We start from the raw sequence: 24,806 nt of genomic DNA on the forward strand, positions 1-24,806 counted from the left end.
CAGGAAGTCATGGGAAAATGTAATTGGCCACAGGACCAGGAGGAGGGAGTGAGCCACGGGGACGGAGCAGGACCTGCCCGCTGTGGCTCCCCTGGGCGTCCCTTGTGTGGGACACAGGAGGGTCTCAGGACCTGCCTCAGGGGAGTCAGAGTCCTCGCAATGCCTGCCATTTCTCACATTCCCTCAGTTTAAAGTATTCAATGTGCCAGGGGCTGTGTTTTGGGTTAGGGTCCCTAACCCTGTCCCAGACTAATGTACATGTTAATGCCCCGGTAGGTCAGGGGCGGAAGACCTGCCCAGGTGTAGGTGGGGGACCCGCTAGCCAACAAAGTGCCACCAACAGTAGTCCCTTTCTGAGCCCTTGTTTGGGTCAGAGACCCAGAGGGAGGGCTGGGGGCTGTGGCTGTGAGGGCCCCTCCATGCCCCCTCAGCGGCTGCTGTTGACCCCATGCCGCTCAGCACCCTGGTGAGACTGGCTCGGGTCCTTGGGCCTGAGGGGCTGGGAAACAGATGCCCTTACCAGGCTGGCCCCGTGCTGCCTCCCTTGCCGTGCAGGCGCGGGCTGGCAGGGCAGGCTGGACAGGCGGCAGACTGGGTTCCTGCTCTCCTGCTGTCTGTGCTGGCTGGCTCTCAGCTGGCACTGCAGGCCTGCAGCAGCCCCTCCCAGTGGCCAGCTGCTGTCCCCTGCTGTCCAGGTGTAGCCTTGAGGGAGGGTGGCACCTGGGAGTGGTGACTGCCGGTCCGACTGAAGGTTCAGTGTGCCTGGGGTATACACGTCCTGACCATGCCACTTACTGGCTGTGCAGTTTGGGGCTCTCTGCCTCAGTGTCCTCATCTGTGAAGTGGGGATCTTCACATCAGGAAGATTGTGCCCGTGAAGTGCCTAGCTTGTCCCCCCACTCACACACACAGCTCCAGGACTTTGGTGACTGAGTTTGAGCTACATGATGGAGTTCCTGCCCGTGTCTGCTGCCCCTTGGCCTTCCCCCACACCTGGAGGCGCTGGCTCATTTGTGGAGCAGACAGGAACCCTCGGGAAGCCAGAAGTCTGCCGAGGGATCCAGACCCCCAAGCCGCCAGCACTCACACATTCAGGCCCTGGTGATCACCCAGTCGGCATGCTGGAATGTTCATCCAGTTTAGGCTCCCATGCCCTGAAGTTGCTTTACAGGAGAACCTAAGACACTTTGGGTCCCGTCTCGTGTCTGCCTGAGTTGCCCTCCCAGCCGCCCATCGTACCTGAGCATGCTCGTCACAATGCGTCCTTCATCACAGTGTGGTCCTCTGCTCATCTGTCTAGAATGGGCCTGCAAGGCCTGGCACCTGTTTTTATAAATAAAGGTTTATTGAAACACAGCTATGCCCATTCATTTACACAGGGTCTGGCAGCTTTCACATCATAAGGACAGAGCTAAGTGCAACAAAGATGGTGTAAACTGAAAAGTAGAGAATATTTTCTGTCTAACCCATGGGAGAGAAATGGTGGACCCCTGTGCTAGCTTCTCGAGCGAGGACTGCGTGTCTCCCTATCTTTCTATAACTGGCACTTAGCCCGGTGCCAACGATGTAGAGGTAGACATAAATAAATGAGTAAATGTTGTCATGTTAACATTTTAATTACAGATGTTAGAGTAAATATTTTATCCCTTGATGATCTGGCACCAGCTGTCAGTGAGAAACCAGACTTGGAACAGAAAGTAAGTACAACTAGCTAATTCATCACTAAAGATTGTTAGGTAGAAAGGCTTGCCACCATTATCCCTGTGCTTTAGGTCTGTTGTTCTCCACCATCGGGGGTAGCTCTGCCCTCAGGACCCTTGGCAATGTCTGGAGATGGTCTCACTGTCATGACTGGGCTGGGGACTGCCGCTCGGTGTCCTGCTGTGCACGGGGTGGCCCCCGCTGCAGAGCTTTCAGGCCCCACATGTCAGAAGCACCAGGGTGCGAAATATTACCCATCTGCCACCTACACATGCTCACACCTTCAGGGTAAAAAGCAGCAGCCCCCTGCTGAAGTGTTCCCAGAGTCCTGCCCACAGCCCCAGCTGCCCCAGAGCCACCAAAGGGCCAGTGTGGGCCCTCGCCTGCTGGGATCCCTGGTGACACCATAGCTCATTTATTTTATTTTATTTTGTCCTTATTTATTTATTTACTTATTCATTTATTTTTATTAAGGTATCATTGATATACAATCTTATGAAGGTTTCACATGAGCAAAGTTCTGGTTACTACAGTCACCCATATTATCATGTACCCCCCCACACCCCATTGCAGTCGCTGTCCATCAGCGTAGTGAGATGCTATAGAGTCACTACTTGTCTTCTCTGTGCTATACTGGTTGAACTAGTTTACATTCCCACCAGCAGTGTAGGAGGGTTCCCCTTTCTCTGCAGCCTCGCCAGCATGTGTTGTTCCTTGTCTTTTGGATGCTGGCCATCCTAACTGGTGTGAGGTCATATCTCATTGTGGTTTTAGTTTGCATTTCCCTGATGATTAGCGATGTGGAGCATCTTTTCATGTGCCTGTTGGCCACCTGAATTTCTTCTTTGGAGAAGTGTCTGTTCAGATCCTCTGCCCATTTCTTAATTGGGTTATTTGCTTTTTGGGTGTTGAGGCAGGTGAGTTCTTTATATATTTTGGATGTTAATCCCCTATTGGATATGTTGTTTACAAATATATTCTCCCATACTGTTGGATGCCTTTTTGTTCTGCTGATGGTGTCCTTTGCTGTACAGAAGCTTTTTAGTTTGGTGTAGTCCCGTTTGTTCATTTCTGCCTGCACCTTATTTTAATGCAATGGTATACTGAGCATGTCGATCGTTCCAGAAACACTTTCCAGTTACCTCTGCCATCCTTTGTTGTAGAAAGAAGGTCAGAGCGTAAAGGCATCCAGCAAAAGCCGCTGGGCTGGAGGCGCCCCCACTGGAGGGGAGGTCTCGGAGCACCTGAGTGAGCTGGCAGCCTCCTCTTCCGAGGGCCCTGCCAGGCTGAAGCCAGAGTCTCAGGAGCTGCTGGCCAGCAGCACGGCATGCTCAGTCTACTCGGAAGATTTTGAAAAATCCCCATGTCTGACAGCATCTGAGGCATCAGTACATTCTAAGGCGTCTGCAGACAGCACGCTGGACACCATGTCTGAATTCTCTGCAAGCCCGAGGGCAGACCTGCTGCCACCCACACTCAAGTCTCCGAAAAAGGAGGCCAAGGATGTGACAAGAGTCATAGTGAAGGAGAAAGCCGTGCAAACTCTCGACCCGGCCCTCACCTGCCAGTGCGCCAAGGGTAAGTGTCGGCCCAAGGGCCCAAGGGGGGGCATGCAGGCTGGGCTGTCAGGCCGGGCACTCAGGGTGTGCACTGTGGGGGTCTTTAGAAGCAGGACAAGAAGTCCCAGGGTCTGCAGGTCTGGCCTGTTGTCAACAACCAGCTGGGGAGACCCCAGCACCCTGTTTCCTCTTCCACAGATAAGGGTCAGCTGCCCAGTGTGTTTCCCACTCCCTTCTGAGCTCCAGAACATTCTGAAAGTTCTCAGGATCAAAGACTCAGGCAGTGGTTCTCAACTGGGGTGGTCCTGCCCTGGGACCTCAGCAAGGTCCAGAGTCCTTTTTGGCTGTCACGACTAGGCAGCAGTCTAGTGGGTGGGGGCCAGAGTTGCTGCTCCGAGAGAACTGCTCAGCCCCAAACGGCACTGCCCATGGTGGGCGTGGGGACAGTAGTGAGAGTGGAGCCCCCTTCTGGGATACGTGTCCTCAGGAGGCTCCCAGGGCTCAGCTTGGGGGTGCCAAGGACTGCTGGTCTCCAGCCTCGCTGGTGGTCTGAACTTGGAGCGCTTTGGCGGGGTCTGTTCTGTGGTGCCGAGGACACTTCCCATCATGCCTGTGCTTTCTTTCCAGACATCCCCAGCTTCAGTCTTGGCCCTTCTGGACAAAAAGTCCCCTTTTAAGCATTCTTCTGCTCCCTTTTGTTGTCTAGACAGCAGCCACACTGTAGAAAGAGCTTGTTTCTGGGTTGTGCCGGGGGTGTAAGTGTTGCCTGATCCACTCACGATTTGAGAGTGCGGCCGTGTGTCAGCTGGGAGCTCACACTGCAGCGCGATGGGACCATTCTCTTTGTCAGGCAGGGAAGTCAGAAATGCCGAGTGGAGTCCCTAGAAGGGGTTCAGGGGTGTCGAAACCTAGGCTCTGTCCAGTGGCCATATCGGAGCCCACAGAGGGCCCCTTGGAAGGAAGGTGGGTGGGGGGGCGCCGTGCTGCTGTCACCAGACCCTGGGAGCTGCAGCGATCAGTGCCTTCTGCCAGGTCAACAGCCTTAGACACTGAACTGGGAGAACCCACCAGAAAGATGGAGATGAGTGTGGGGAAACTTTAAAAGGTGAAGAGGTTAAAACAAGAATGGTGGCTGTCACTTTCAGAAAGAGAAAAGAACTGGTTTATGCCGTCATATCCATTGATGAGAAAGTCATTGCTCTGAATCTTGCCGGTTTGTTCACTGCCATCCCCTTTGTCCTTGGGCCAGGGGCCGGTGTGGCAGCCGTCGGGCCAGCCCTGGGAGGTGCCTACGTGGACCCCACGCCCATCGCCAGTCACATCATCAGCATGGGTGCAATAGAAGGTAACAGCCCAGCTCAGCAGGTCCTTGTGGTCAAGTGGGTGCATTTCACCTGCAAATTGACACCTCCTTTGGAGGTGTGGCGCCCCTTGAGCTCTGGGTTTAGGGACTCTGTTGGTGGGAATTATCAAGGCCACGGGCAGCTGCCACAGTTCCTAGGAGCCTGCATGACAGTGTCTGAGAACCTTCAGTCTGTCTTGCCCATGGACACCAATGTCAGATAAAGCAGGGAGGTCACAAATAAAAAGCCCTCCACTCCGTCAGGGCTGTTTTTGTTTTGAGTGTTTTCCTTTGAGCCTTTTTGTCCAGAATCCAGTTATTTTTCCCCTGAAGACACTCAGCCAGTGCTAAGTGGCAGTCAGCCTGGTGGATGCAGCCATTGCCTCTTCTGAGTCTGGGGGAGTTGTGGGGTCCTGGGGAGGCCCAGCCTGGCCCCGGGCAGGAGGAGGGCACTGACAGCCTCTTTAGGGGGCCCAGATTGTGCTCGATCCCCATGGGGCCGCTGGCAGCTCACGTGACACCAGCAAGTTTCTATCTAGTACCTGCTATTTTTTCCCTTTCCAGTTTTTTAAAGGATGAAGATACTAAAATACACTGGTTGTAACATGAACTGTTTATATCCTTTAAAAAAAATCTCATCCTTTTTAAAAATAGTGTTACCTCAGAGATTTTTCCATGTTATTATGTAGTCTTAATACTGATCATTTTTAACAGCTGTGCAATTTTTATTTTTAATTGCATTAAGTTGATGAAAAATCTTATTTTTAATTATGTTTTTTACATTAAAAATTTTTTTATAATATAAAGTTTACCCTGCTATGCATTTTTAGGTGTGCATTCAGTAGCATCGACTAGATTCACTCTGTGGTTGCACAATTTGGGGTGCCCTTTACTAGACTTGGTTCTTTGCACTAGACGTTTTGATCAGGACTTCCCTTTCTGCCTGGGGTCTGAGTGTTCATACCTGTGCAACCCCTGAGAGTGCCACACCCATCAGGAGAAAGCAGTGCATTTACTGCAGAGACAGGTGGAGAGATCAGGCGTTCCACTTCTGCCGGCGGCAGCATGTCCAAAGCGCATCCTGATAGAGCCTTGGGGGGGGCGCTGCAGAGCCCATGGCCCATAGCAGCTGACATTGAGGAGTGGGGGTTGACCTGCCCCCCTGCCCTGCTCCTTGGGGCCCAAGTGACATGGAGTGGGCGCAGCCCTGACAGCTTACAGCCCGGCCGTGTTTGCACTCAACGACATGCTGAAGCAGCAGCTGAGCCTGACGCAGCAGTTCATCGAGGCCAGCCGGCACCTGCACGTGTCCCTCCTGCAGTCCCTGGACCAAGAGTCGTACCATTACCACACCCTGGAGGAGACCAAAGAGGTGACCTTCCCAGGAGAGGGCGGAGGGGGGCACGCGCAGCCTGGGGGGCAGGGACACTCGCGTGCGGTTGCTTCAGGCGTAGTGGAGGCAGCCTCGTTCTCTCCTTGTAGGTGACGAGAGCCCGTACAGAGTGGGAACCCTCAGAGCCAGAGCTGAAGCTGGCTCGGCCCTGTGTGACCTCGGACCACAGGTGGCCTGCCCAGTGAGTGGTCCTGTCCCTCCAAAGACCCCAAGCATTGCCTGGGCAGGGCCTCGCTCCTCTGTCCTGTGGGCCCAAGGGATGTCACACCTGCCTTTTTCCCTCCAAAATTTTAGTTTTTGGCTAATTATAAGAAATGTTATTTGATAAAAATTTTGAGATACGTACCTTGCAAAGTCCTCCATAATTTCAGAGAGCACTATTAACAATGTGTACTAGATTTTTCTATGTAAAATATAAACTATATTGTGTATAACATCTACAATATGTAATACATATATATTACAATGCAATAGGTATAATATATAATAGTATCATCATGTATATTCTGTATAGAAATGGCATCATACTATATGAGCTGCATGATTTTTATCATTTTACTTGCAAATTTTTGTTTCCAAAAAATAAGGACTTTTGAAAACTAATCATAATACCAGATCAAGTGACCTTTTCTTATCACTGGATGTGCAGTGTTCAGGTTTCCCTTTGTCTCACAAAGGTCACACACTTACTTGTATTTTTCCATCAGGATCCAGACAAAGCCCATACAGTGAGATGGCCTGGTGTCTTTTGAGCCTCCTAATCTAGAGTTTCTCTGCCTTGGGCAGGCACCTGTGACAGCCCAGGTTGTCAGCAGCAGATGGGCCTGGGATTGGGCATTTTCCCCATGTGCCTGTGGGGACCCACTTTGAGAAGCACTGCTCTTCAGCTGTCTGCCCCCCTCCCCAATCTCTTTTTTGTTTCATTGCAGTTTATTGGCTGCTTATTTGACAGGTTTCCATATTCTGGATCCAGTTGACTGCACCCCTGGGTCCTTAAGTTGCTCCCCTGTTGGCCATGTTAGTTGATGGGATGTAGGCTGAAGCCATCTGTCCATGTCACCTGCCTACAGCCCACGGAGCAAGGAGCAGCCTGTTCTGCGCCAAATTCTGCGAGTGCACCCAGCCCCTCCTTCCCAACCTGCGTGTGGAGGTCATCCCTGGCAGCCCCACTCGCCAGCCCCCACCCTGGCCGAGGTGCAGGGGGGCTCTGTCCGTCAGCACTTGCCCTTACCTGGTGCTTCCCTGGGCTGGTCTCTCCTGGTTTCCACAGCATTGTCACAGGGCATCTTCTAATTTTACTTTTCTATCAACCTGCCCAGGAGCCACTGGGGACAGGCATGTCTCCAGCACCCAAAGCCTCAGTAGGTGGAGGCAGCAGTGCTGATGTGTCCTGTCTGCTCTGCCCCACAGTACATCAGGCACTACAGGCCTGCCCCGCTGACCATGGAGGCCACCCTGGAGGAGGTGCAGGAAGAGCGTGAGTACCAGCAGGGGAAGCTGGCTTAGTTTGTCAGCTGGGATGTTCGTGGTTGTTCCCAGGAGACACTCAGTGGTGGGGGCAGGTGGTGCCCAGAACTCACCGGAGCAAAATGCCAGCTCAAGCCTTTTCTACTGAACAGTTGAACCTTCCAGCCGCCAGCTCCTGGGGTGCCAAGCCCTGGAGGTGACGCACCACAGGCCAGTGCAGCGGGACCCTGGTGGAGCTGTCCACATTCACGGCAGGCAGGATGGAGACTCCAAGGAGCGGCTCCGCTCGGCTGGGTGCCGGCTTCCCAGTGACTGAGGTGGACGGGGAAACAAGGACATGGCCAGGTGTCTACACTGGAGACTCCCAGGCAAGATGCCACCAGTGCAGAGCAGACCCAAGTCCACAAGCCATCTCCCCACTCAGCCTTAGAACACTTCTGACTTACACACAAAGAGAATGAAGTCTTTAAAAAAAGGCTTTATTTGAAGGCAAAACAGTAAAACCCACAAGAAATTGTTAACAGCACGTGTTTACACTTTATCCTGATTCAGACATGTTTGAACAATTCACAGCTACAGGAAGTCTAAAGCAAAATCAAATATTTTATCACATCAGGTTGAAAAGGTGAAGAGTTTGCATTTTATTGAAAAGAAGTTTTCAAAAATGTTTCTGTACAAATAAATGGCACCACACTGGGCTGTCCGTGAATGCCAGTTGCCAGTTGCAGCCACTCCTGGCACAGTCACCACAGCTCCCAGGAGAGGAGGCTGCCTCCTGGCCTCACCTCCCTTTGGAGGGCAGGGGGTCAGGCAAAGGAAATGACAGAGCCAGAGGCGTGTGGGCCTTTACCCTCCCCCCACTCCGGATCTGAGTGGCTGTCACGTGGGCTGTCACGGGCTTTCCTCTCTGCCACAGGTGGGTAGAGATGCCAGGGCACAGATTCTCCACAGGTGTCATCCTGTGACCTGAAGATGCCTCAGATCAGTTTCCTTAGAACGTTTTGTTTCTGCAGATAATAGCAAATGGCTAACATTCCAAAAAAGTATTCAACTTCAACAACTAAAATAACTGAACTAAGGGCCAGTATGTCAGAGGAATCAGGTTTTCAAATGACCTCTGGGGGACCATCTTAGAACAATGTTCTTTTTCTGTAACTAAACCATTTGGAGTATAAACGAAAACCCTGTTTAACTTTGCAAATCAAAAGGTTTTTCCATTTTTCAGGAGTTAACGGTACTACCATGTGTGCCGGCTGGACCTTCATCACCACATGACCCAGGGGTGGGGGGGTGGAGGTGGCCTGGTCTGTGCCACCCTGGGCTGGCCGGGTGCTTGCTCGGCCTCTCCACAAGCTGTTTGTTACTGGTGTAAGTGGAGGCACGACGCATCTGTTCTTTCAGATGTCAAGGATCCTCATCCGGAGGGTCTTGAATCTCTTGCTTCACTGTCAAGGGAAACGAGTTCATGGCCACACTGGCCGGGGCATCTCCTCCTGTGGGTCTTGCTTCTGTGTAAGAGCTGGTTTGCAGGTAGGGCCTGGGGCCCCCATGCCCTGGAGCATGGCTCCGCCACTAGGCACGCTGTAGTTTTCCTCCTTTGCCACTCCCCAGAGATGGAGGCCATGTGAGAGCCGAGCTGTCCCTACCACCTTCCGCTGCCAAGGAGCCAGGGAGGTCCAATGGCCACGGCCACGGGCGCGGCTCCTGCCCCGTGCACCTACTTGCACTCATCCCTGGCCTTCATGCGGGCGATGAAGGAGTAGCTCTTATTCCGGCGGTAGTTCTCATAGGGGTCGTCCAGGGCCACGCCCACGCCCTTGTATTGGTCCCACTTGTCCCGCACGTCCCCACCCTTGATGGGGTCCTGGATCCCTTGCTCTTTCACACCAAGGCCACCAGATCCACTCCAGCCTAGGAAGAAAGGGAGGGGTGGTCACAACCCACAAGGGCCGACGTGAAGTTAGAGAGCAGGGCACGGGGCACCGAGTGACGTGCAGCCGTGTGGTTCACTGCCAGAAACTGCCATGGTGAGAAAGGATGCCTGGCACAGCCCTGTGGGCTTGCCCTCTAACAGCTCTGGCACTGGGTCACCAGGCTCCCCAACCCCGAGAGCCCAGAGCAGGCCACTCGACCTCCCAGGAGCCTTACCCATTTTCACCAGCATCTGATGGCCTTTGTTCTCTTCCCCGAGCCTTGAGTCAGGTATAGGAGGTGCTGAATTAGAACCCAGACCAGCCGAGGAACTAAAATTAAGGCAGGTTATGGTTTTTAAAAAAGAACAAATACATTTATTGGGATGAAAATTCTTAGGATGTTACAGTGTGTATATAGGTGATGTGAACATTCGCCGGCCTACGAGCGCACACACAGTGTCTCTCTTTCTCCTTTACCGTCTTCACCAGCCAGAGAAGGGTGCCCTATGAGGACTGGCTGGCCCTGCACTGAGCAAGGGCAGGTACACCGAGGCCCTGGAACGGTCAGAGCCACCTCGGGCTTTACAGCCTGACAGTAAGAGGGGAGAGCATGGTGAGACGAGCAGCCACTGCCACTGCACTAGTGCTTGGGGTCCCTGAGGCGCGGCCCCGGCACAGACCTCTGTGGGCTCGTCTTCTAACGACACGTCTCAACATTCACAGCAAAGCATCAGAGGGTCCCAGAGGCTCACTGGACAGTTAAGACAGAAATCTTACGGCGGGGTGGGGCTCCTGGACCGTGAGTGACGTCTCCTTCCCGGAGAATAGGACTTGGAGCGGGAGCGGGAGCGGGAGCGGGAGCGGCTGCGCGAGGAGCGGGAGCGGCTGCGGCTCCTGTGGGGAGGGCAGGGTCAGCATCTCCGGCTGCACTGTGGCCTCATGCCCCCCAGGGCAGGGCCCGGCCTACCTGGAGCGGGAGCGGGAGTAGGAGCGGGAGCAGGAGCGCGACCTCGACCTCGAGTATGAACCGGACGACTTGGAGGACCTCGAGTTGGAGCGGGAAGAGGAGCGGCCCCGACTTTTGGATCTGCTCCGAGACCTGGAGGGGCCGCTGCGGGTAGAGGCCTGGTGAGCACATGGCCTCCGCAGGAGCCCAGGTGCGCAGGGGCCTTGAGCTCCGAGGCTAACACAGACCTCCTGCCTGGCTGGCGCTCTGACCCAGGGAGAAAGCTCCCGGCGCCGCGGTGCCCCGGTGCGCCGTATGAGACCTGACGCTCAGGCGGAGGCCAGAGCCCACCCCCTTCCGAGTTCAGGCTTGACACGACAGGTGCCCCGTGGAAGGCGTGGTGGGACGTGGCAGGCATGGGGCGCTCACCTGTTCCTCTTCTCCTGGCCTTTCCTCCGCCGGGCCCGCATCTTTGCCCGGAAGAACTCGTACAGGCCATTCTGCTCCCAGCCTTCGCTGTAAGACACATCCCCCATGTGACTGCATGCCTGCTCCCACCCACAGGGAGCTGACGGAAGGTCAGTGGGGATGAGCCCCTGGCAGGCTGCCCTCCCGGCCCTCATTTGCTCAGGACGCTGAGCGTGGATCTCAGGTGTCACTACCAGGGGGCTGCCCCTGCTGACAAGGAAGCAGGTGGGGGGGGCCAGGCCGCCTGCTGGGAAGAGGTTCCACCCATCTCTATCTGTTCCCACATCAATGTTCCTCCAAATAGCTGAGGAGGGTCTGAGAGCCTGTGGTCGCCAGCCGTAAGTGGGGGCATGGGGCTGTGACTCATGGGTGGACAGGCCTGTGGCTTGGCCCAGGGCAGAGGACGCACCTGCTAGGGGAGGTATCCCTAGGGGGCGCTGTGACAACCTGGCATATGTGGCAGTGGCCACCACGTCCGCCATGATGTCTTGTGTGTCCCAACTAGAAAAGCCCTTCCTCTAGGCTACGGCACGGGGGACACACACCACCCACAGCCAGGGGGCAGCAGGCCCTCCTAACTTGGACAGATTAATGTTTTCTCTTAAGAGGTTGCTACGTTTCCTCAACGGGCCTCACACCACCCTGGGCAGAAGGCATGGCTGCCACAAGTCTTTCCTAAAAGCAAACTTGGGAAGACAGGCTGGGAGGGGGCCGTCACCAGCCCCTGCCTGGTCTCCCCGAGCCCCATACCTGTTCCTGGGCCTGTCATGGGAGGGAGGGCTGTAGAAGGCCTCCACAGCTGCTAGAAGCCTCTCGCTGGGTGGCATCGGGGGTGGGAGGCGGATGTCTTTAGGGTCCAAAGGCTTGTACTCATGGTCTTCCAGCTGCAGTGGAGAACAGTGATCAGCCATGCCCTGTGAAGACCCTCAGGCCCACCCAGGGTGCTGCAGGGGCACAGGGGACACGGTCCCAGCCGGTGTCAGGGCCACGCTGGGCATCGGAGCTCCTCATCCTGCCCTTCCTGGGAGAAGCTCCTTCTTGTGGGCTGCAGCCACACCAGTGGCTTAGCTCCCAAAGGGCCTGAGGAACTCTCCAGAAAACGCACATGGAAGACATGGACCCCTTGGTGTCACACATGCGGTGGGTCCCGGATGCCCCTCTGCAGACTGCTGTCTTGGGGCATGACCTCCCTGCGTCAGAGCAGCCCCAACTACCACACTGCCTGGGGTGACCTGACGAACTTCACCCTGACAGCACCTCGAATGGGTCAGGAGGTGGCGGAGCCAGAAGGGCCCCCACGATCCCCTGAGCCCAGTCTCTCTTGGCAAGCCTCATCTTGAACTGATGCCTCGTTCCTCTCATGCTGCCCCTGCAGGCACAGCTCAGCGGCCGTCCTTCTCTGAGAAGGGCCTCTGCTGCCAGCCTGGGCCAGGCAGCTTCCCAGCGCTGGGACCAAGAAGAGCATCAGCGAGCTGAGCCCACTCACGGCCACAATACCTGGAGCACTGGCAGGGACGTGCGGAGGAGCAGAGGGGCCCCGGACTCCCTCCCTCCTGCTTCAGGAACGCACCTAGCTTTCTCCCTGACTATGTGGTCAAGTTCATGGGATGCAGAAGATGGTGGGAGGGAAAGGGCCCCAGGAAGCCATGCTCTGTGGACTCACGGGAAACGGGCTACACCCACGCGTGTTTCACGTGGAGACAGAGGCGCCAGCACAGCCATGTGCTAACGAGCTGGGAGGTCACTGTGGCGACATTACCTTCACCAGGGGGGCCATCAGCCCAGCTGGTAGATCAAAGTAGGGCACGTTGGGCACCAGGCTGGGATCGTCGTGGTTGATGTGGGGAGGGCCCTGTCGTCGCATGTGGGGGGGCTGGCCGTTGAAGCCGTGGGGAGGAGGGCCGAAGTCAGGGTGCTGAGGCCCACCCCAGGGCGGGTGCTCGTTGATCCCAGGGTGAGGCATGCGGTGGCCAGGGTGGTGGTGAGGGGGTCCCATCTCTGCAAACCAGAAACTGTCTCAGGCCTGCCAGCAAGCCAAGAGCTGGCGGGTGCCACAGCTCGGTGGAGACTGCTGAGGTGACAAGTGCCCATGGAAAGGGGTTTGGTGGGGGGCCAGCAGCCAACACCCACATTCAGGGCAGCCCCGCTGACACCTCTCCTGCTGCTCCACACGCCTGGACGGCGCAGGCAATGAGAGGACGGCCCTCCTACCCCCACAGCGTCCCTCACAGCCTCACGGGCAAGGGCCATAGGGGGACTCGCACTTCAAAAGAGCAAAGTCATGGGCTGAGCTGCGTTTCCCAAACTCACCCCAGGACCTCAGCACGTGACTGTATTGGGAAACAGCACCTTTGAAAAGGTGATTAACCTAGAATGGGGTCCTCTGGGGGGTGTGTCCTGACTAGCGTCCTTGTAAGAGCAGGACACAGACACGCAGAGAGGGACGCCTGCACCGGACATGGGGAACATGGCCGTCTACACGCCAAGGAGGGCAGCCTCAGGAGGAGCCAGCCCTGCCGGCGCGCTGACCTGGGACGCCCACCCCCAGGACGGTGGAGTAAACCTTGTTAAGCTGCCTGGTTGGTGGAGCTTGGTAAGGGTGGCCCTGGGAGACTAGTACAAGCAACAAGTGTGCCAGGTAGTCTCTGAGCTGAATTTATAGTAAAAAAATGCATCTAAAAGATAAAAGCAGCCATAGAAAAGAACATTTCTGAAAAAAAAAAAAAATCCACAAAACTGAAGATGCTTTGGAAAAAACCAAGGCCCAGGGAGGAGCAGCCCAAGCCATGCCAAGTCCTAGGCACCACCCCACAGCACCCCGCCTGTGCCCTGTTGTGGCTTGGGAGCCAGTTCTCTTCTCAGAACCCTGTGTCTCCCCTCATCTGAGGGACAGTGAGGGCCCTGCTCCCACATGTGTGGAAAAGGGACTGGGCGGCACATCTAGTCAGCCTGGTGTGGGGCAGGAGCTGACCCTGGGGTCACTAATCTGTCCTCCTCATCTCCCCATCATTCTGGGGACCCAGGCCACACTCCTATCATTCCACGACCCTCTGCCTGTCACCTGGACGTGAAGCACCCAGGACACAGAGCTAGGAACTCAAGCAGTGCCAATGCCCTGCTCCAGGCCAGGCTGTCAGGTGCTTCCTCTGAGCTGATGGCCTGGATTCTCAGGGAACAAGGGGCAGGGGAGGGAGGTGGGCACCTGGCACTTACCAGCAGGGAAGTCTCCCTGAGGGTAGTCAAAGCGGTGCGGGTAGGGTGGCCGCTCGAAGGGGTGGCGTGGGGGAAAGTCATCCTGCATGAAGCGGGGCGGGAAGCGGTTGAAGTTGTGCGGGTGTGGCGGCTGGTTGAACTGTGGGTGCTGCTGGTGTGGTGGGAAGGGCCCTCGGAAGTGTGGTGGCCGCTGCATGCGGAAGGGCGGCTCGCGCTGGCCCCCGCCCCAGGGCGGCTGCTCATGCTGGCTGTTCCAGGGGCCCTCGAACTGGCTGTTCCAGTTGGGGTCGGGCTGGTTGTTCCAGGGCGCATCACGCTGGCCATTCCAGCCGGGGTCCCCACGTTGCTCACCCCACATGCCCTCATGGCTGTTGTTCCAGGGTGGGCAGTGGGGCGGCCCACCCTGGTGGTGTGGATAGGGGGGCTGCTCAGGAGGCTGTAAGGCAAAGAGCTGGCATAAGCCCCTGGGGAGACTGCAGCGCCCCTGGGCCCACTCCCATGCTGCAGCATGCAGGGCCGGGCAGGCCAAATGCTGGGCCTGGAACAGCCCCACACCCGTGCCTGGTGGCTGCCAGTGTACTAACACCTACCCCATGAAGTGCCTTCTCTGTCACCTCTCCTCTCACCTGCACTGGCTCCTGGGTCACCTCCCACATAAACAGCTACCCCTAAATTCTGCCAAGGGTCTGCTCCTGGGGCCCCACGCCAGGAAATGTCCTTGTGCCGGCTGAAGGCAACAGAAGCCCCGCATCTCACCCAGCTGCTGCCCAGAAGCCTTAAGCAGAGACCGCGACCCCAAACTTAGGGCCAGGGTGGGACAGGCTCAGGTGAGGCCAAGCAAGGGCCACCTCTAGGGTCATGGCTGCTGGATTCTCCTGACCATCATCACCACAAGGGGGCTGGCCCAGGCCACCAGGCCTTACGTCTCTGAAGAGAAGCCAGAAAGCCAGATTTTAAATATGGCAACTATTTCAAAATGTAAGAGGGCATGGGGGCAGGCCAGGCCAAGCACACTGCTGACAGGGGGCAGACCCTCAGTGAGGGGGCCCTGTGGCTGTGAGCCTATCCCTCCAGTCCAGGGAAGACAATGGAACCCAGAAATGCTAATGGCCTCTATTTCCACAAGAATCGCAGCATCTGGCCGACCTGCTCACAGCTGGTGTGCGGAGGTGGGGGCTGTCTCTGTGCCCACTCCTCCATGAAGTGAATTCTCTGGTCCTGAAACTGAGGGTGGGCGGGGGGGGGGGGGGGCTCAGGGGGCCGACGCCCACCTGTCAGGGCAGCGCTGTCTCCCTTCCATGCTTAGGGAGGGACACGACCACGTCCAGGAGAGGCCCAGGCCCTGCTGTGCCAGACGAGAGAGCCCCCGATGGCCCCCGCCCTGGCCTGGAAGCTTCCGGCCCCAAGGAACAGGAGGATGTGACCAGTGTCTGAGCCCCAGAAAACACCACCAATCTGATACTTGTGACCTTCCCTTTCCTTGTGAAAGCATGTTCTTCTCAGGGAGACAAAATGATGATACTGTGCTAGTTAAACCACTTTAAAAAGGGAAAGAAACGAATCACTTTGTTATACTCAACCCTGTGAAATTTACCAGCACTCATGGGAAAACAGGGATCTGCACTGCAGAGAAGCTGTGCGATGGCTTTTCTTGTTCTGCAGTCACTCCCCGGGAAGAAGGTGCTTTACGCATGCACACCCTTGCCCAGCCTGGACTCAGCTGCTGAATCTCGTTTCCCTGCCGACAGGTGTTAAGAGGCTGCCCACCTGCCCACACCACAAGTTTGAAATACCTGCTGTTGACCCCAAGGAGCGACTGGGTGAGGCTGGTCAAACCATGGGGGCTTGTTGGGAGGGATCTGGTCATGGGGCCCAGGGCCGCGGGAGCCGGGGGCGGCAGGATCCTGGAGCCCTCCGGGCGCGTCATACTCAGAGGAGCTGGGCATCTGGATGGGCGGCTTGGTGTCATCTAGAGCCAGGCAAGAAAGCAATCAGCGGGGGCCACTGAGAGCGGGAGGCGCGGCGTGAGACTGCTGGGGGCCGCCCCTGGCTGGGGAGCCCCTTTCCCTCCACACCTCGCCTCGCAGTCCTCCCAGTCAGGACCACCTCCAGGAAAGCAGGAGGGAGGGGAGACCGACCCTGCGTGAGAACCCCCTCCTTTGGAAGCTCCATGATAAACTAACTCTTGCCATATCGACTGTAGTTTGCTCAAATTTTTATGCTTGAATTTTACGAAACATCTTCCTGCATCTAGTTAATTCTTCCTGCCTCATGTATTATCTTATCATACTTTCTAGCTTTAAGCCATTCTTACATATTTTCAGGACAAATCCTATTTGTTCGTGATGTATTTTTGAAATGCTTTGCTGGACTTCAATTGTTACAATGTTATTTAGCATTTCTGCATCAGGGTTCAGAAGTGACACTAGAATCTGTTTTGATTCTTTCCCTGCCCCTGTCCGTCTGCTGTACAAGTTATCCTAGTATGGAGAAATGACCTGCGTGTTCTGTTCTGTGAGGAAAGGAATCATCTGGGCTTAAGAGTTAGTTACTCCTGCCCGTGAGGTGCCCTGCCCAGCATGTGTAAAGCTTAGACTCTGACCCGAGGGCTGGGCCTGAAGTACAGCCCTAGAGTCCTGCTCTGGGGAAGAAGCTCCTAAAGCCGGGTGCAGGGGGAGCCCCATACCAGGCTGGGTGGTTGGCGGGATAGCGGGGGTGGGCGTGGGGGCCGGGGGCGGGGCAGGTGGCGGGGGCGTGGCCTTGACGTCCGCCTCCATCTGCGGCATGGGCATCTGCGGCTGCTGGGCCAGGCTGCTGACAAACTCCTCGTGCTGAGTCTTGAGGGTCTGGATCTGCTGCTGGAAGGCCAGCTGTACTGGCTGCACCACAGAGGAGTACTCATTGATAAGCGTCGCCTGCAAAGAGAGGGGAGCCACTGGTATTCAGGACGTGAATCGTTGGGCTCACCACCTGGTCCCACACCTTCTAGAAATGCCTGGAAAGCACCCAGAAGTCAGGGCATTACCCGGGCAGGGAGGCACAGGGGCCTGGAGCAGGCAGATGACTGTCTTGTAAAACAACACGGTCTTGAAGAAAAGAGCACGAGTCTGGCTGGAGGCCGGTGATGAGGGTGCTCGCTGCCACGCGATCTGACCCCCAGGCAACAGGAGCAAGCAACAGACAACAACCAGGCCCTGACCTGCCACGCTGCCACTAAACACAAGTGGCCGACGAATATTCTAGGCCATAGTCCCAGGCCGAGCTTCTCACTCCTTGCATGACTTTGAGCAAGTCACAGCCTCCCCAAGGCTGTTTTCCCATCTGTAAAATGGGACAATAATGGGACCTACTCTGAGGGTTGGGGAAGTCGGTGAACTACCACATAATGTGGGAAGAGAAGAGGGTGGCTCAGTGGAAGTGAGCCACTGCCACCACCTCTGGGGGAGAGCAGTGTTAATGTCCCTGCAGAAGGATGGTAGGAGTCGGCTTTCCTTTGACAACAACCAAAAACAAAGTGGGTGAAATTTGGAGAGAGTATGAAGCTCCCTTTTGTTTGCCTTTCTGGGCAGAAAGCTTCTCCCCTGTGGGGAGGTGGTGGTCAGGAGTGTCACAGAGGACAAAGTCAGCATACAGCTACTGCCCCTCAGCCAGACCTCTGCAGGAAGGCGGCAGCGCCCCACCTGAGGAACGGGTGTGAGTGCTGTCTGTCCCGCGAGCAGCTGTGGAAGGCGCAGACGCACAGGAGACCAAGGAGACCTGGCCCTCTGTCGGCCCACAGGGCAGACGCTTCTCAGAGAGAGAACGAAGCGCACACAGGGAACACTGCATGGCCTGTGACTGTGGCAACCTAGACTATACTGGGGCTTCCTCGTGCTTCCGTCGTGTGGAAGCCTGCCTGGAGCACCAAGCAGACAGGCCAAAGACCTGCCCACAGCAGCACCTCCATCAGGCAACCAGGTCACAAATGCACCACGAAAAAGCCAGGTGGGCTCTTGTGAAGGGCTCCTGGGCTCCTGTGATGGGGTGAGGCCCCCAGAGGCGGCACTCAGACCCTGCCTCCCAGCGCTCAAACCCACCCCAGAGGCACACCTGGGCTCTGAGGTCACTGCCCCACCAGCGGTCTGCCAGGGGTAGGAAGTGTGAGCCTTGACTTCTGGAAACAGGCTGGGGTGGCGGCTGCACACCCCAGGGAGTGCGGTGGCAGTGGCACACACCTGGTACTGGCCGAGGCCTAGGGCCGGGCTCTGTAACTGCTGGATGATGGAGTCATCAAAGTAGCCGTTCTTCTCCCAGAGCTGCAGAAGCTGGACGCAGGGCAGGAAGGAGAGGCCCTGTCAGCGGGGAAGGCAGTGCCCCCAGTCCCAGCCCGTCCTGCACCCCTGCCAGCCCCGCCCCGTACCCGGGCGATCTTCTGCTGCTTGTCCTCCTCCACGGCCAAGAAGCTGGTGCAGTAGATGGGTACCACAACCTTCTGCAGGGCGGCCAGCAGCTCCCTGGCCTGCTTGCGCTGGCTGTGAGGGAGAGACCTTCCGCGCGTCAGGGCCCTGGGGCGGGACCCGGCCACGTGCCCGTTACCATGCGGCTTTAGCCATAGCACCCTCTGCCGTCTCTGGAAATGGGCCCCCAACCCAGCTGGGAAGAGGACTGGACTCCCAAGACCTGATCTGGCGCCTGGGCCCCAGTGACACACCCACAGCAGTGGGAGGAGGGAAAGAAGAGCCTGGGGACTGTTGGAGCAACAGCCTGCCACCTCAGCTGGCCCACCAGTACAGTAAGCCTTCCTTCCCAGGTGGTACTGAAGATGGACAGAGCGCCTGGAGGAGCCCCCGGCTGGCTGGCAGTAAAGGGCGGGCAAGGGCTGCTGCAGGCTCAGGGGCCTGTCCACCCAGCCCTCCACACAGCCCTGCTCAGCACTGCTCCCCCCTCCCACGAGGAAACCCGGGCTTGGGCCCCACCTTTCTGGAGGCAGAGGGAGTGTGCAGGGCATGCCAGGATGCTGGGGTCCCTAGCCTGCCCCACTGTCTCTGGGGTACGCTCTGTGTAGAAATGGGTATAGAGGCCCTGCAGCTGGGCAATGAGATGACCCCAGGCCCCCAGCACGGTGGTGGTAGAGGACGCAGAGCAGAAGGCAAGCAGCTCAAACACCTTCTGGTGCTAAGCTCACCAGAGAGAGCTCAGAGAGAGCAGCAAGTGCCCGGAGCTGGAAAGCCGGGTCAGGAAAGGGAGAGCAGTGTGGGAGGGAGGACAGGGTGGGCCTCCGTACAGAGCGGCGCTCAAAAAGAGCATGGCTAGAGGATAGCCAGAAACAGGGCTGTCTCTGCAGGGCCATCTGGAGTCAGCAGAGTGGCTGGTGGAAGCAGTAGGGCAGAGGAAGTTCCGAGTGGCTGCTTATTTCCCAAAAGCAGAGAAACAGGGAGTGCTGCCAGGTGGCGCGGGCAATGGGAAGGGGCAGGACCTGGAGCCGCATGGCGTGGGGTGCAGGCCGGGCCTGTTTCTGCTGCTCTCAGGAGCTGCCCCCTCCAGCCTGGCCCAGCTCAGAGCCAAGCATGGCAGCCAGGCCTGACGGCTATATGCCGGCCTCACAGCAACGTGTGCTCCCGCTGTGCCCTCCCTGGGCTGCTGTGGCTCAGGTATCTGGTTTCTTGTTATCCTTTATCATGAGGCACCAAAGAGGCCACACAGAAGTAAATACGGCCTGCCCTTGGGAGGGCTGTGGGGGGCTGGGCTAGGTGGGGTAGGACAGGGTTAGTGAAGGAGACCCTATGGGAGGGACCCTGAAGGTGAGCAGTCAGGTGACAGGTGTGTGTGTGCAGATGAGTGATGGGGAGCTAGCAGCTGGTGCAGAGATCCTGGAAGACACCCCGAAGCTGCCCCGAGGAGAGCAAGGAGAGCATGGAGAGTCCAGGGAGGGGGAGGGATCTGGGGTCAGTGTCCTCCCCACAGAGGGCTCACAGCTCAGGCCGACCCTCACACAGGGTCTTTGGACAAGTGACCTCCACCCAGTCCCAGGCCAGGCCAAGCTCCTAGGTGCAGAGCAGGTACCCAAGAGGAGCTGGGAGGAGCTGGAGGGAAGGCAGAGCTGGTGGGGCACTTACCAGTGGTGCAGCACGTCGTTGATCAGGTAGATGAGGTGCAGCCGAAGCTCAAAGTGTGCCCCGTCGGCAGTGATGCGATTCCGCAGGTGACCTGCCATCAGCTCGCAGTGTGGCGGGGACTTGGCATTGCTGAACATCCAGTTTTTCCCGGCCTGCAACAGCCAGGCTGACGGTGAGCAGGTTGCATGCCCCTCTGGCCACAGTGCGCAGGCACGTGGCAAGTGGGGCACAGCGCAAGGCCTCTGCCTCCTTCCATCTCCCTCCCGACCTGTGGAGCGGCGCACCTTGCCTGTGTACTGTCCTGACCCCAGACGTGCTCCGAAGGAGCCCCGGAGTCTAGGATCCGCCCCTACTAGGCCCCCACCCACTCTCACCGAGATGGCATCTTTGGTGCATGTGTCAATGATGGGCTGCAGCAGGTTGTCAAATTCATTCATGTCCAGCTGGGTCTCCTCTAGGAGCTTCTGCATCTGCTGCTCCACCGCGTGGGCCACGGCTGCCGTCACCTGCTCCTGGAGGCCAGGAGGCACCAGACTGCATGAGGAGGGACCTTGGCCCAGGCACTCTCTGGCCTGGCCCATTAAGAGCCCATCCCAGCACCAGGAGGTACTGTCCCTTGTGTCCACATCTGGGACAGCCACGGCCAGCAGGCAGGCAGGCAGAGAATAAAGCGAGATAAGGCATAACGGGAGACGGTGTCTGTCCCTGACGTAACAGATAGAAAAATGCAGAGCCAAGGAAACAAGCAACCCTGCTTGACAATCTCAAACCCAAGAAATACAAAAAAACGTAGTGATGAGTGTCAACAGACATATATGTGGTCACTAGTCAGGGGGAGGGAAAGCAACCTTACTAACAATCAGGGAAGCAGAAATTAAAATACGATGTCAGGCTTTCACCCATTAGACTGGCCAGATCTGAGGAACGGCTGATAATGGGGCTGCAGCAGCGCCCTGCAGTCGGCTCAGGGCTGGCTGAGGCCGCACGGCCTCTGAGGAGAGCTCCTTGAGGAAACTGAGGGTGTGTTCCAAAATGTCAGTCATGTGACAGTCACTTTACATCTCAAATCCAGTAATCAGAGTAAAGCTGGTGTTTTAAGATGTCTTATTTCTCATTCATCTCATTTTTCTGACAATTCACCCTCCCGTATTTGGCTGAAGTCTCAGACTGTGAAGGGTTCCTGCCCCAAGAGACTGGGGTGACCTAGCTTGCAGAGCCACAGGCTACCTGGCACTCTGTCCCACAACCTGTAACACACAGTCCTACTGGTAGTCATCCAGCATGACGGGCTGTGTGCATCAGAGCTCATGCGGTGACTTACTGGAACAAGAAGCAACCTGTGAGTAGCATCAGGGCTGAGGCTGAACACGCCCAGCAGGGAGCACCAGGGTGATAAGAGTGGTGCGCTGGGCCCTGGGCAATGGGGCGAGCACCAGGCAGCCGCCCCTGGCCACAAGGGGAGGGGCCAGTACCTATCTAAGGGGCAGCAGGTGCCCCCAGCCGCAGAGGGGGGCCTGTACCTGCTTGGGGGATCATACCTGTCGGAGGGCCAGCAGGTGTTGCTCCTGCTGCTGCAGGTTCCACTGGCTCTGCTGGATGAGCTCGTCCATAGATGGGGCTCCCTGGGCCGGCGTGATGGGCGCACTGGGGGCCAGCGGGGGCTGTGGCAGGGGTGGCAGGGCCGCAGCCGGCTCCAGCTCTGGGGCCTGCTGCTTGCAAAGGACTGGGCAGGAGAGGAGGAAAGGCAGCCCTGTGAGGAGGCGGCAGGGCTCCAGCTGCCCCACCACCACCCCTGGGAGCCCCGGGGGGAGCGCCTGCACTGCACTCGGCCCCTGTGAGCCCGCCCCCCATCCTCCTCACCCAGCACAGCTCCCAGCCGAGCCATTTTCCCATCCACCAGCATCCTCTCCTTGCAGACCCTTGGGACGGTCACCTGCCCTCTCCAGCCCACTAACTGGTCCTGCCCACTGGGCTCAGACCAAGCTTACTCCCTTCCACTCGTCACCTAGGTCTGAGATGATGCCAAACCCAGGCCACAGCCACTGCTGGGTGAACAGCCCTTCCCCAAGGAGGTCTCTCACCTCTGCTAACTGTCCCCTACTCTACTCTTCACTTTCAATATATCAAAACCATGGACCCCCAGCCAGCCAGCCAGTGAGCCTGTGAACCTGCAGCCCCCAGCAGGAACACACAAGACCCCCAAGTACACGCTGTAGCCTCCCCATGTGCAGTCCGTCCCCTTCACTGCAGCTGTGGCTCAGAGTGTGGTCCGAAGGCCGGCCCCAGGGGAAACTAAGACAAGTAGTCAAATAGCATGGGGCATTGTGGCACTTCAGTGTGACATTTCTTGGTTCACATTTTGATTGTACTTTGCAAATGCGTGCTTTCCACGATGCATCACAAATTTTAAAACGAAACTCAAAATCTAGTCCTTTGGCAGAGTTTGTGAAATGCGATTGTAGAATAGCGTGGGGCTCCATTTCCTCCAACTTTCCAGGTGGGGAACGGGCTGCTCCAGGACAGTCCTGAAACCCTTCAAGAGTTCCCCCAAAGCTTCCAGAGCCGGAGTCCTCGGCAAACCAGCCCTCCCTACTCTGCAACCTCCCTTCTGGCCACTCCAGGAGTGCCCCCTTGTCTGGGCTTCAGCAGTCCTGAGTGTTGTGCCTTCCACTCCCGAACCCCCTCAGGCGCCTTCCCCTGCACGAACACTTTTCTCTCCTGACTTTCCATCTGGCCAACTTTGACACATTCTGCAGAATCCGGTTTCCTGAGCCCCAGTCTGCCCCTGCTAAAAGCACACCATCCCTCCCATGTCATGGCACCAAGGCCCCAGCAGCCCCAGATTTCTGACCCTGCAGGGGAAGGAGTTCTTGCCCCCTGCTCACAGGGGCCAAATCACTCCTGTCAATATTCAACTGGCTCCTAAATCCCATCCATCTCCAAGCCCATTCCTTGTGACTCACGTAATTCGGACCGTTACCACCAATTGTCCTGTTCACTCATGTCAGCCTCACTGGTCCCACTGAGCCTCACTCCCTCTAGCCTGCCCTCCTCATAGGCCACACAAAACCAACCCCTCCCTCTCATTTTGAACTCTCAAGTAGTTGCCCACTGCCAGTAGTGGGGTTAAAGTTGATCTGCCAGAGAGAATGGCTGCTCTGGCAACACATAACCACAGGCAACATTTTGCCTGTGATTTCAGGCAGCAGATCTGCCCGCCCCCATCTCAAACCTTTAACAGGCACCCAGAAGACCCTCTGGACTGAGAGAGAACACTCAAACTTCCCCCTGCTGTGTACTACTCCAGATCAAACCCTTTCCCCACCCACACACCTCTGGGCTGCAGCCACGCTGGGCCTCTCATGGTTTCTCACAGCTCCTCAAACACTCTGTTAAGGACTCACCTTTCAGTGCCCATCTACTTGGCAAACCCCTGCTCAGTCATTCAAACACCACCATCTAGAAGCTGGGTATTCGAGACTAAACCAGTGAGCTTACCAACTGGCGACTATTCATCTATATATTATTTAAAGGCCAGCTGTGATTCCTTACCCAATCTTAAACTCTCTGAGAATAGAGCCGGAATCCTAATGCCCAATTGAAAAAACACTGATAAACACCTCACGAGAACTAAAACCCACAGAATGATTCTTTTTGACCTGGACTGCGAGCACGTGAAATGCACAAAAACCTTGCTGAACCCAGAGTCTGCAAAGGAGGTCAGGCAGTGCCTGCCGCCAGGGTCCCAGTCCGACCCCTACGCCTTCCTGCCTAGGAAGTACTGCGGGAGTCACTCTATTTCTCTGACCTAGGTCATCACGAGCCCCCAAGGAGGCTAGATAATCTCGTTCTTCATTACACTTGGCCTCAGCGACCGCTCGGGGCAGGGCCCCGGGTACGGCGGAGGGTATCATTAAGGTCGGGCTGCCCCACATTCAGAGAGAAAGAGCACGCGACCCAAAAGGCGGCGGTTCGTGGCAGCGCCCGAACGGGAATCGGGAAAAGGAATCGCCTGAGGGGGTGGCCTGGGAGCCCGGAGCGCACTCACGCTGCTGCTGCTCCAGCGCCAGCTTGCACTTGTAGTAACTGTAGAACTCGCCTCCGAACAGAAACGAGAATTTCGGGTTATCCTTCTGCTTCTCCATCGTCATCTTCTCAAACTCGGGCCCGTTGCGAGCCACGAACTGGGCCAGCTTATCGATGACATTTCGAAGCTCCTGGTCTGGTGAACGGAGAAAAAGCCACCCGAGGCCCCCGTCAGCGAGGACCGCCCAAACCCGGGGGCCCCGGAGTTCCAGCGCCCGTCGGGCAGGCCAGGGTCCCGAAGGGTGAGCCCCGGAGAGCCCGCCCTTGTACGGGTCCCGACAGGGGCCACACGCGCGCCGGGGAAGTGCGGGCCCGCGGGAGAGGCCGCCGCCGAGCCCGGGAGGCCGAGCCCCGCCCCCTCCCAGGCCCGGGGCCCCCGGGAGGCGGGGAGGGCCAGGAGAGGGCTCCGGGGAGAGAGAAACAGCCCCCGAGGTCGAGCTGAGCCTTACCGTCGGGGGGCAGCGGCATCTCCATGGCTCCGGCCACCGCTAACGTCCTCCGGCGCCTCACGATCGCCCACAAGCGCCGTCTGCGGAAGCCGGCCGGAAGTGGCGCGACGGTGCCGTTTACGGCCGGCCTCGCGGCCAGCTTCCGCCCGCCACTTACGGCCGTCGCTAGGAAAC

General features: G+C 57.1%; 2 protein-coding genes across 4 annotated transcripts in view; one reads left to right on the forward strand and one right to left on the reverse strand.

The window, feature by feature from the left end:
• The window catches only part of C13H19orf44 (chromosome 13 C19orf44 homolog), a 21,847-nt gene extending 13,178 nt beyond the window's left edge, over nucleotides 1–8,669 (forward strand). For both annotated transcript variants that reach the window (XM_017671399.3, XM_073220207.1), the window contains exons 4-9: nucleotides 1,624–1,697; nucleotides 2,865–3,279; nucleotides 4,510–4,605; nucleotides 5,808–5,974; nucleotides 7,406–7,472; nucleotides 7,615–8,669. In XM_017671399.3, the coding sequence (XP_017526888.3) occupies nucleotides 1,624–1,697; nucleotides 2,865–3,279; nucleotides 4,510–4,605; nucleotides 5,808–5,974; nucleotides 7,406–7,472; nucleotides 7,615–7,778 (983 nt within the window). In that variant the 3' untranslated portion in view covers nucleotides 7,779–8,669. The remainder of the gene's footprint in view (nucleotides 1–1,623; nucleotides 1,698–2,864; nucleotides 3,280–4,509; nucleotides 4,606–5,807; nucleotides 5,975–7,405; nucleotides 7,473–7,614) is intronic.
• CHERP (calcium homeostasis endoplasmic reticulum protein) lies at nucleotides 7,926–24,760 on the reverse strand. Of its 2 annotated transcripts, none has more exons than XM_037009514.2 (17): nucleotides 24,633–24,760; nucleotides 24,146–24,319; nucleotides 21,636–21,820; nucleotides 20,472–20,609; nucleotides 20,098–20,249; nucleotides 18,402–18,546; nucleotides 18,217–18,306; nucleotides 16,689–16,917; nucleotides 15,796–15,971; nucleotides 14,003–14,438; nucleotides 12,549–12,787; nucleotides 11,540–11,673; nucleotides 10,751–10,837; nucleotides 10,343–10,486; nucleotides 10,153–10,269; nucleotides 9,611–9,705; nucleotides 7,926–9,373 (listed from the first exon to the last, which is right to left on the reverse strand). In XM_037009514.2, the coding sequence occupies exons 1-17, from the start codon at nucleotides 24,655–24,657 to the stop codon at nucleotides 9,180–9,182; spliced, it is 2,760 nt and encodes a 919-aa protein (XP_036865409.1). In that variant the 5' UTR covers nucleotides 24,658–24,760; the 3' UTR covers nucleotides 7,926–9,179. The 2 variants fall into 2 exon arrangements, with proteins under 2 accessions (XP_036865409.1, XP_036865410.1); XM_037009515.2 differs by having other exon boundaries at nucleotides 18,402–18,513; nucleotides 24,633–24,759.
• Nucleotides 24,761–24,806: the final 46 nt, after the last annotated feature.

This window comes from Manis javanica, chromosome 13, assembly GCF_040802235.1.
Source record: "Manis javanica isolate MJ-LG chromosome 13, MJ_LKY, whole genome shotgun sequence".
NCBI lineage: Eukaryota > Metazoa > Chordata > Mammalia > Pholidota > Manidae > Manis > Manis javanica.

Excerpts from the sequence above, each read along its gene's own strand:
- CHERP (XM_037009514.2), bottom strand. The coding sequence starts at position 24,657 with ATGGAGATGCCGCTGCCCCCCGACG. Across the intron at positions 15,972-16,688 it reads CCCGCCAACCACCCAGCCTG|ATGACACCAAGCCGCCCATC; the intron begins GTATGGGGCTCC and ends GCCTGGCTCTAG. Across the intron at positions 10,487-10,750 it reads GGCCAGGAGAAGAGGAACAG|CGGCCCCTCCAGGTCTCGGA; the intron begins GTGAGCGCCCCA and ends CTCTACCCGCAG.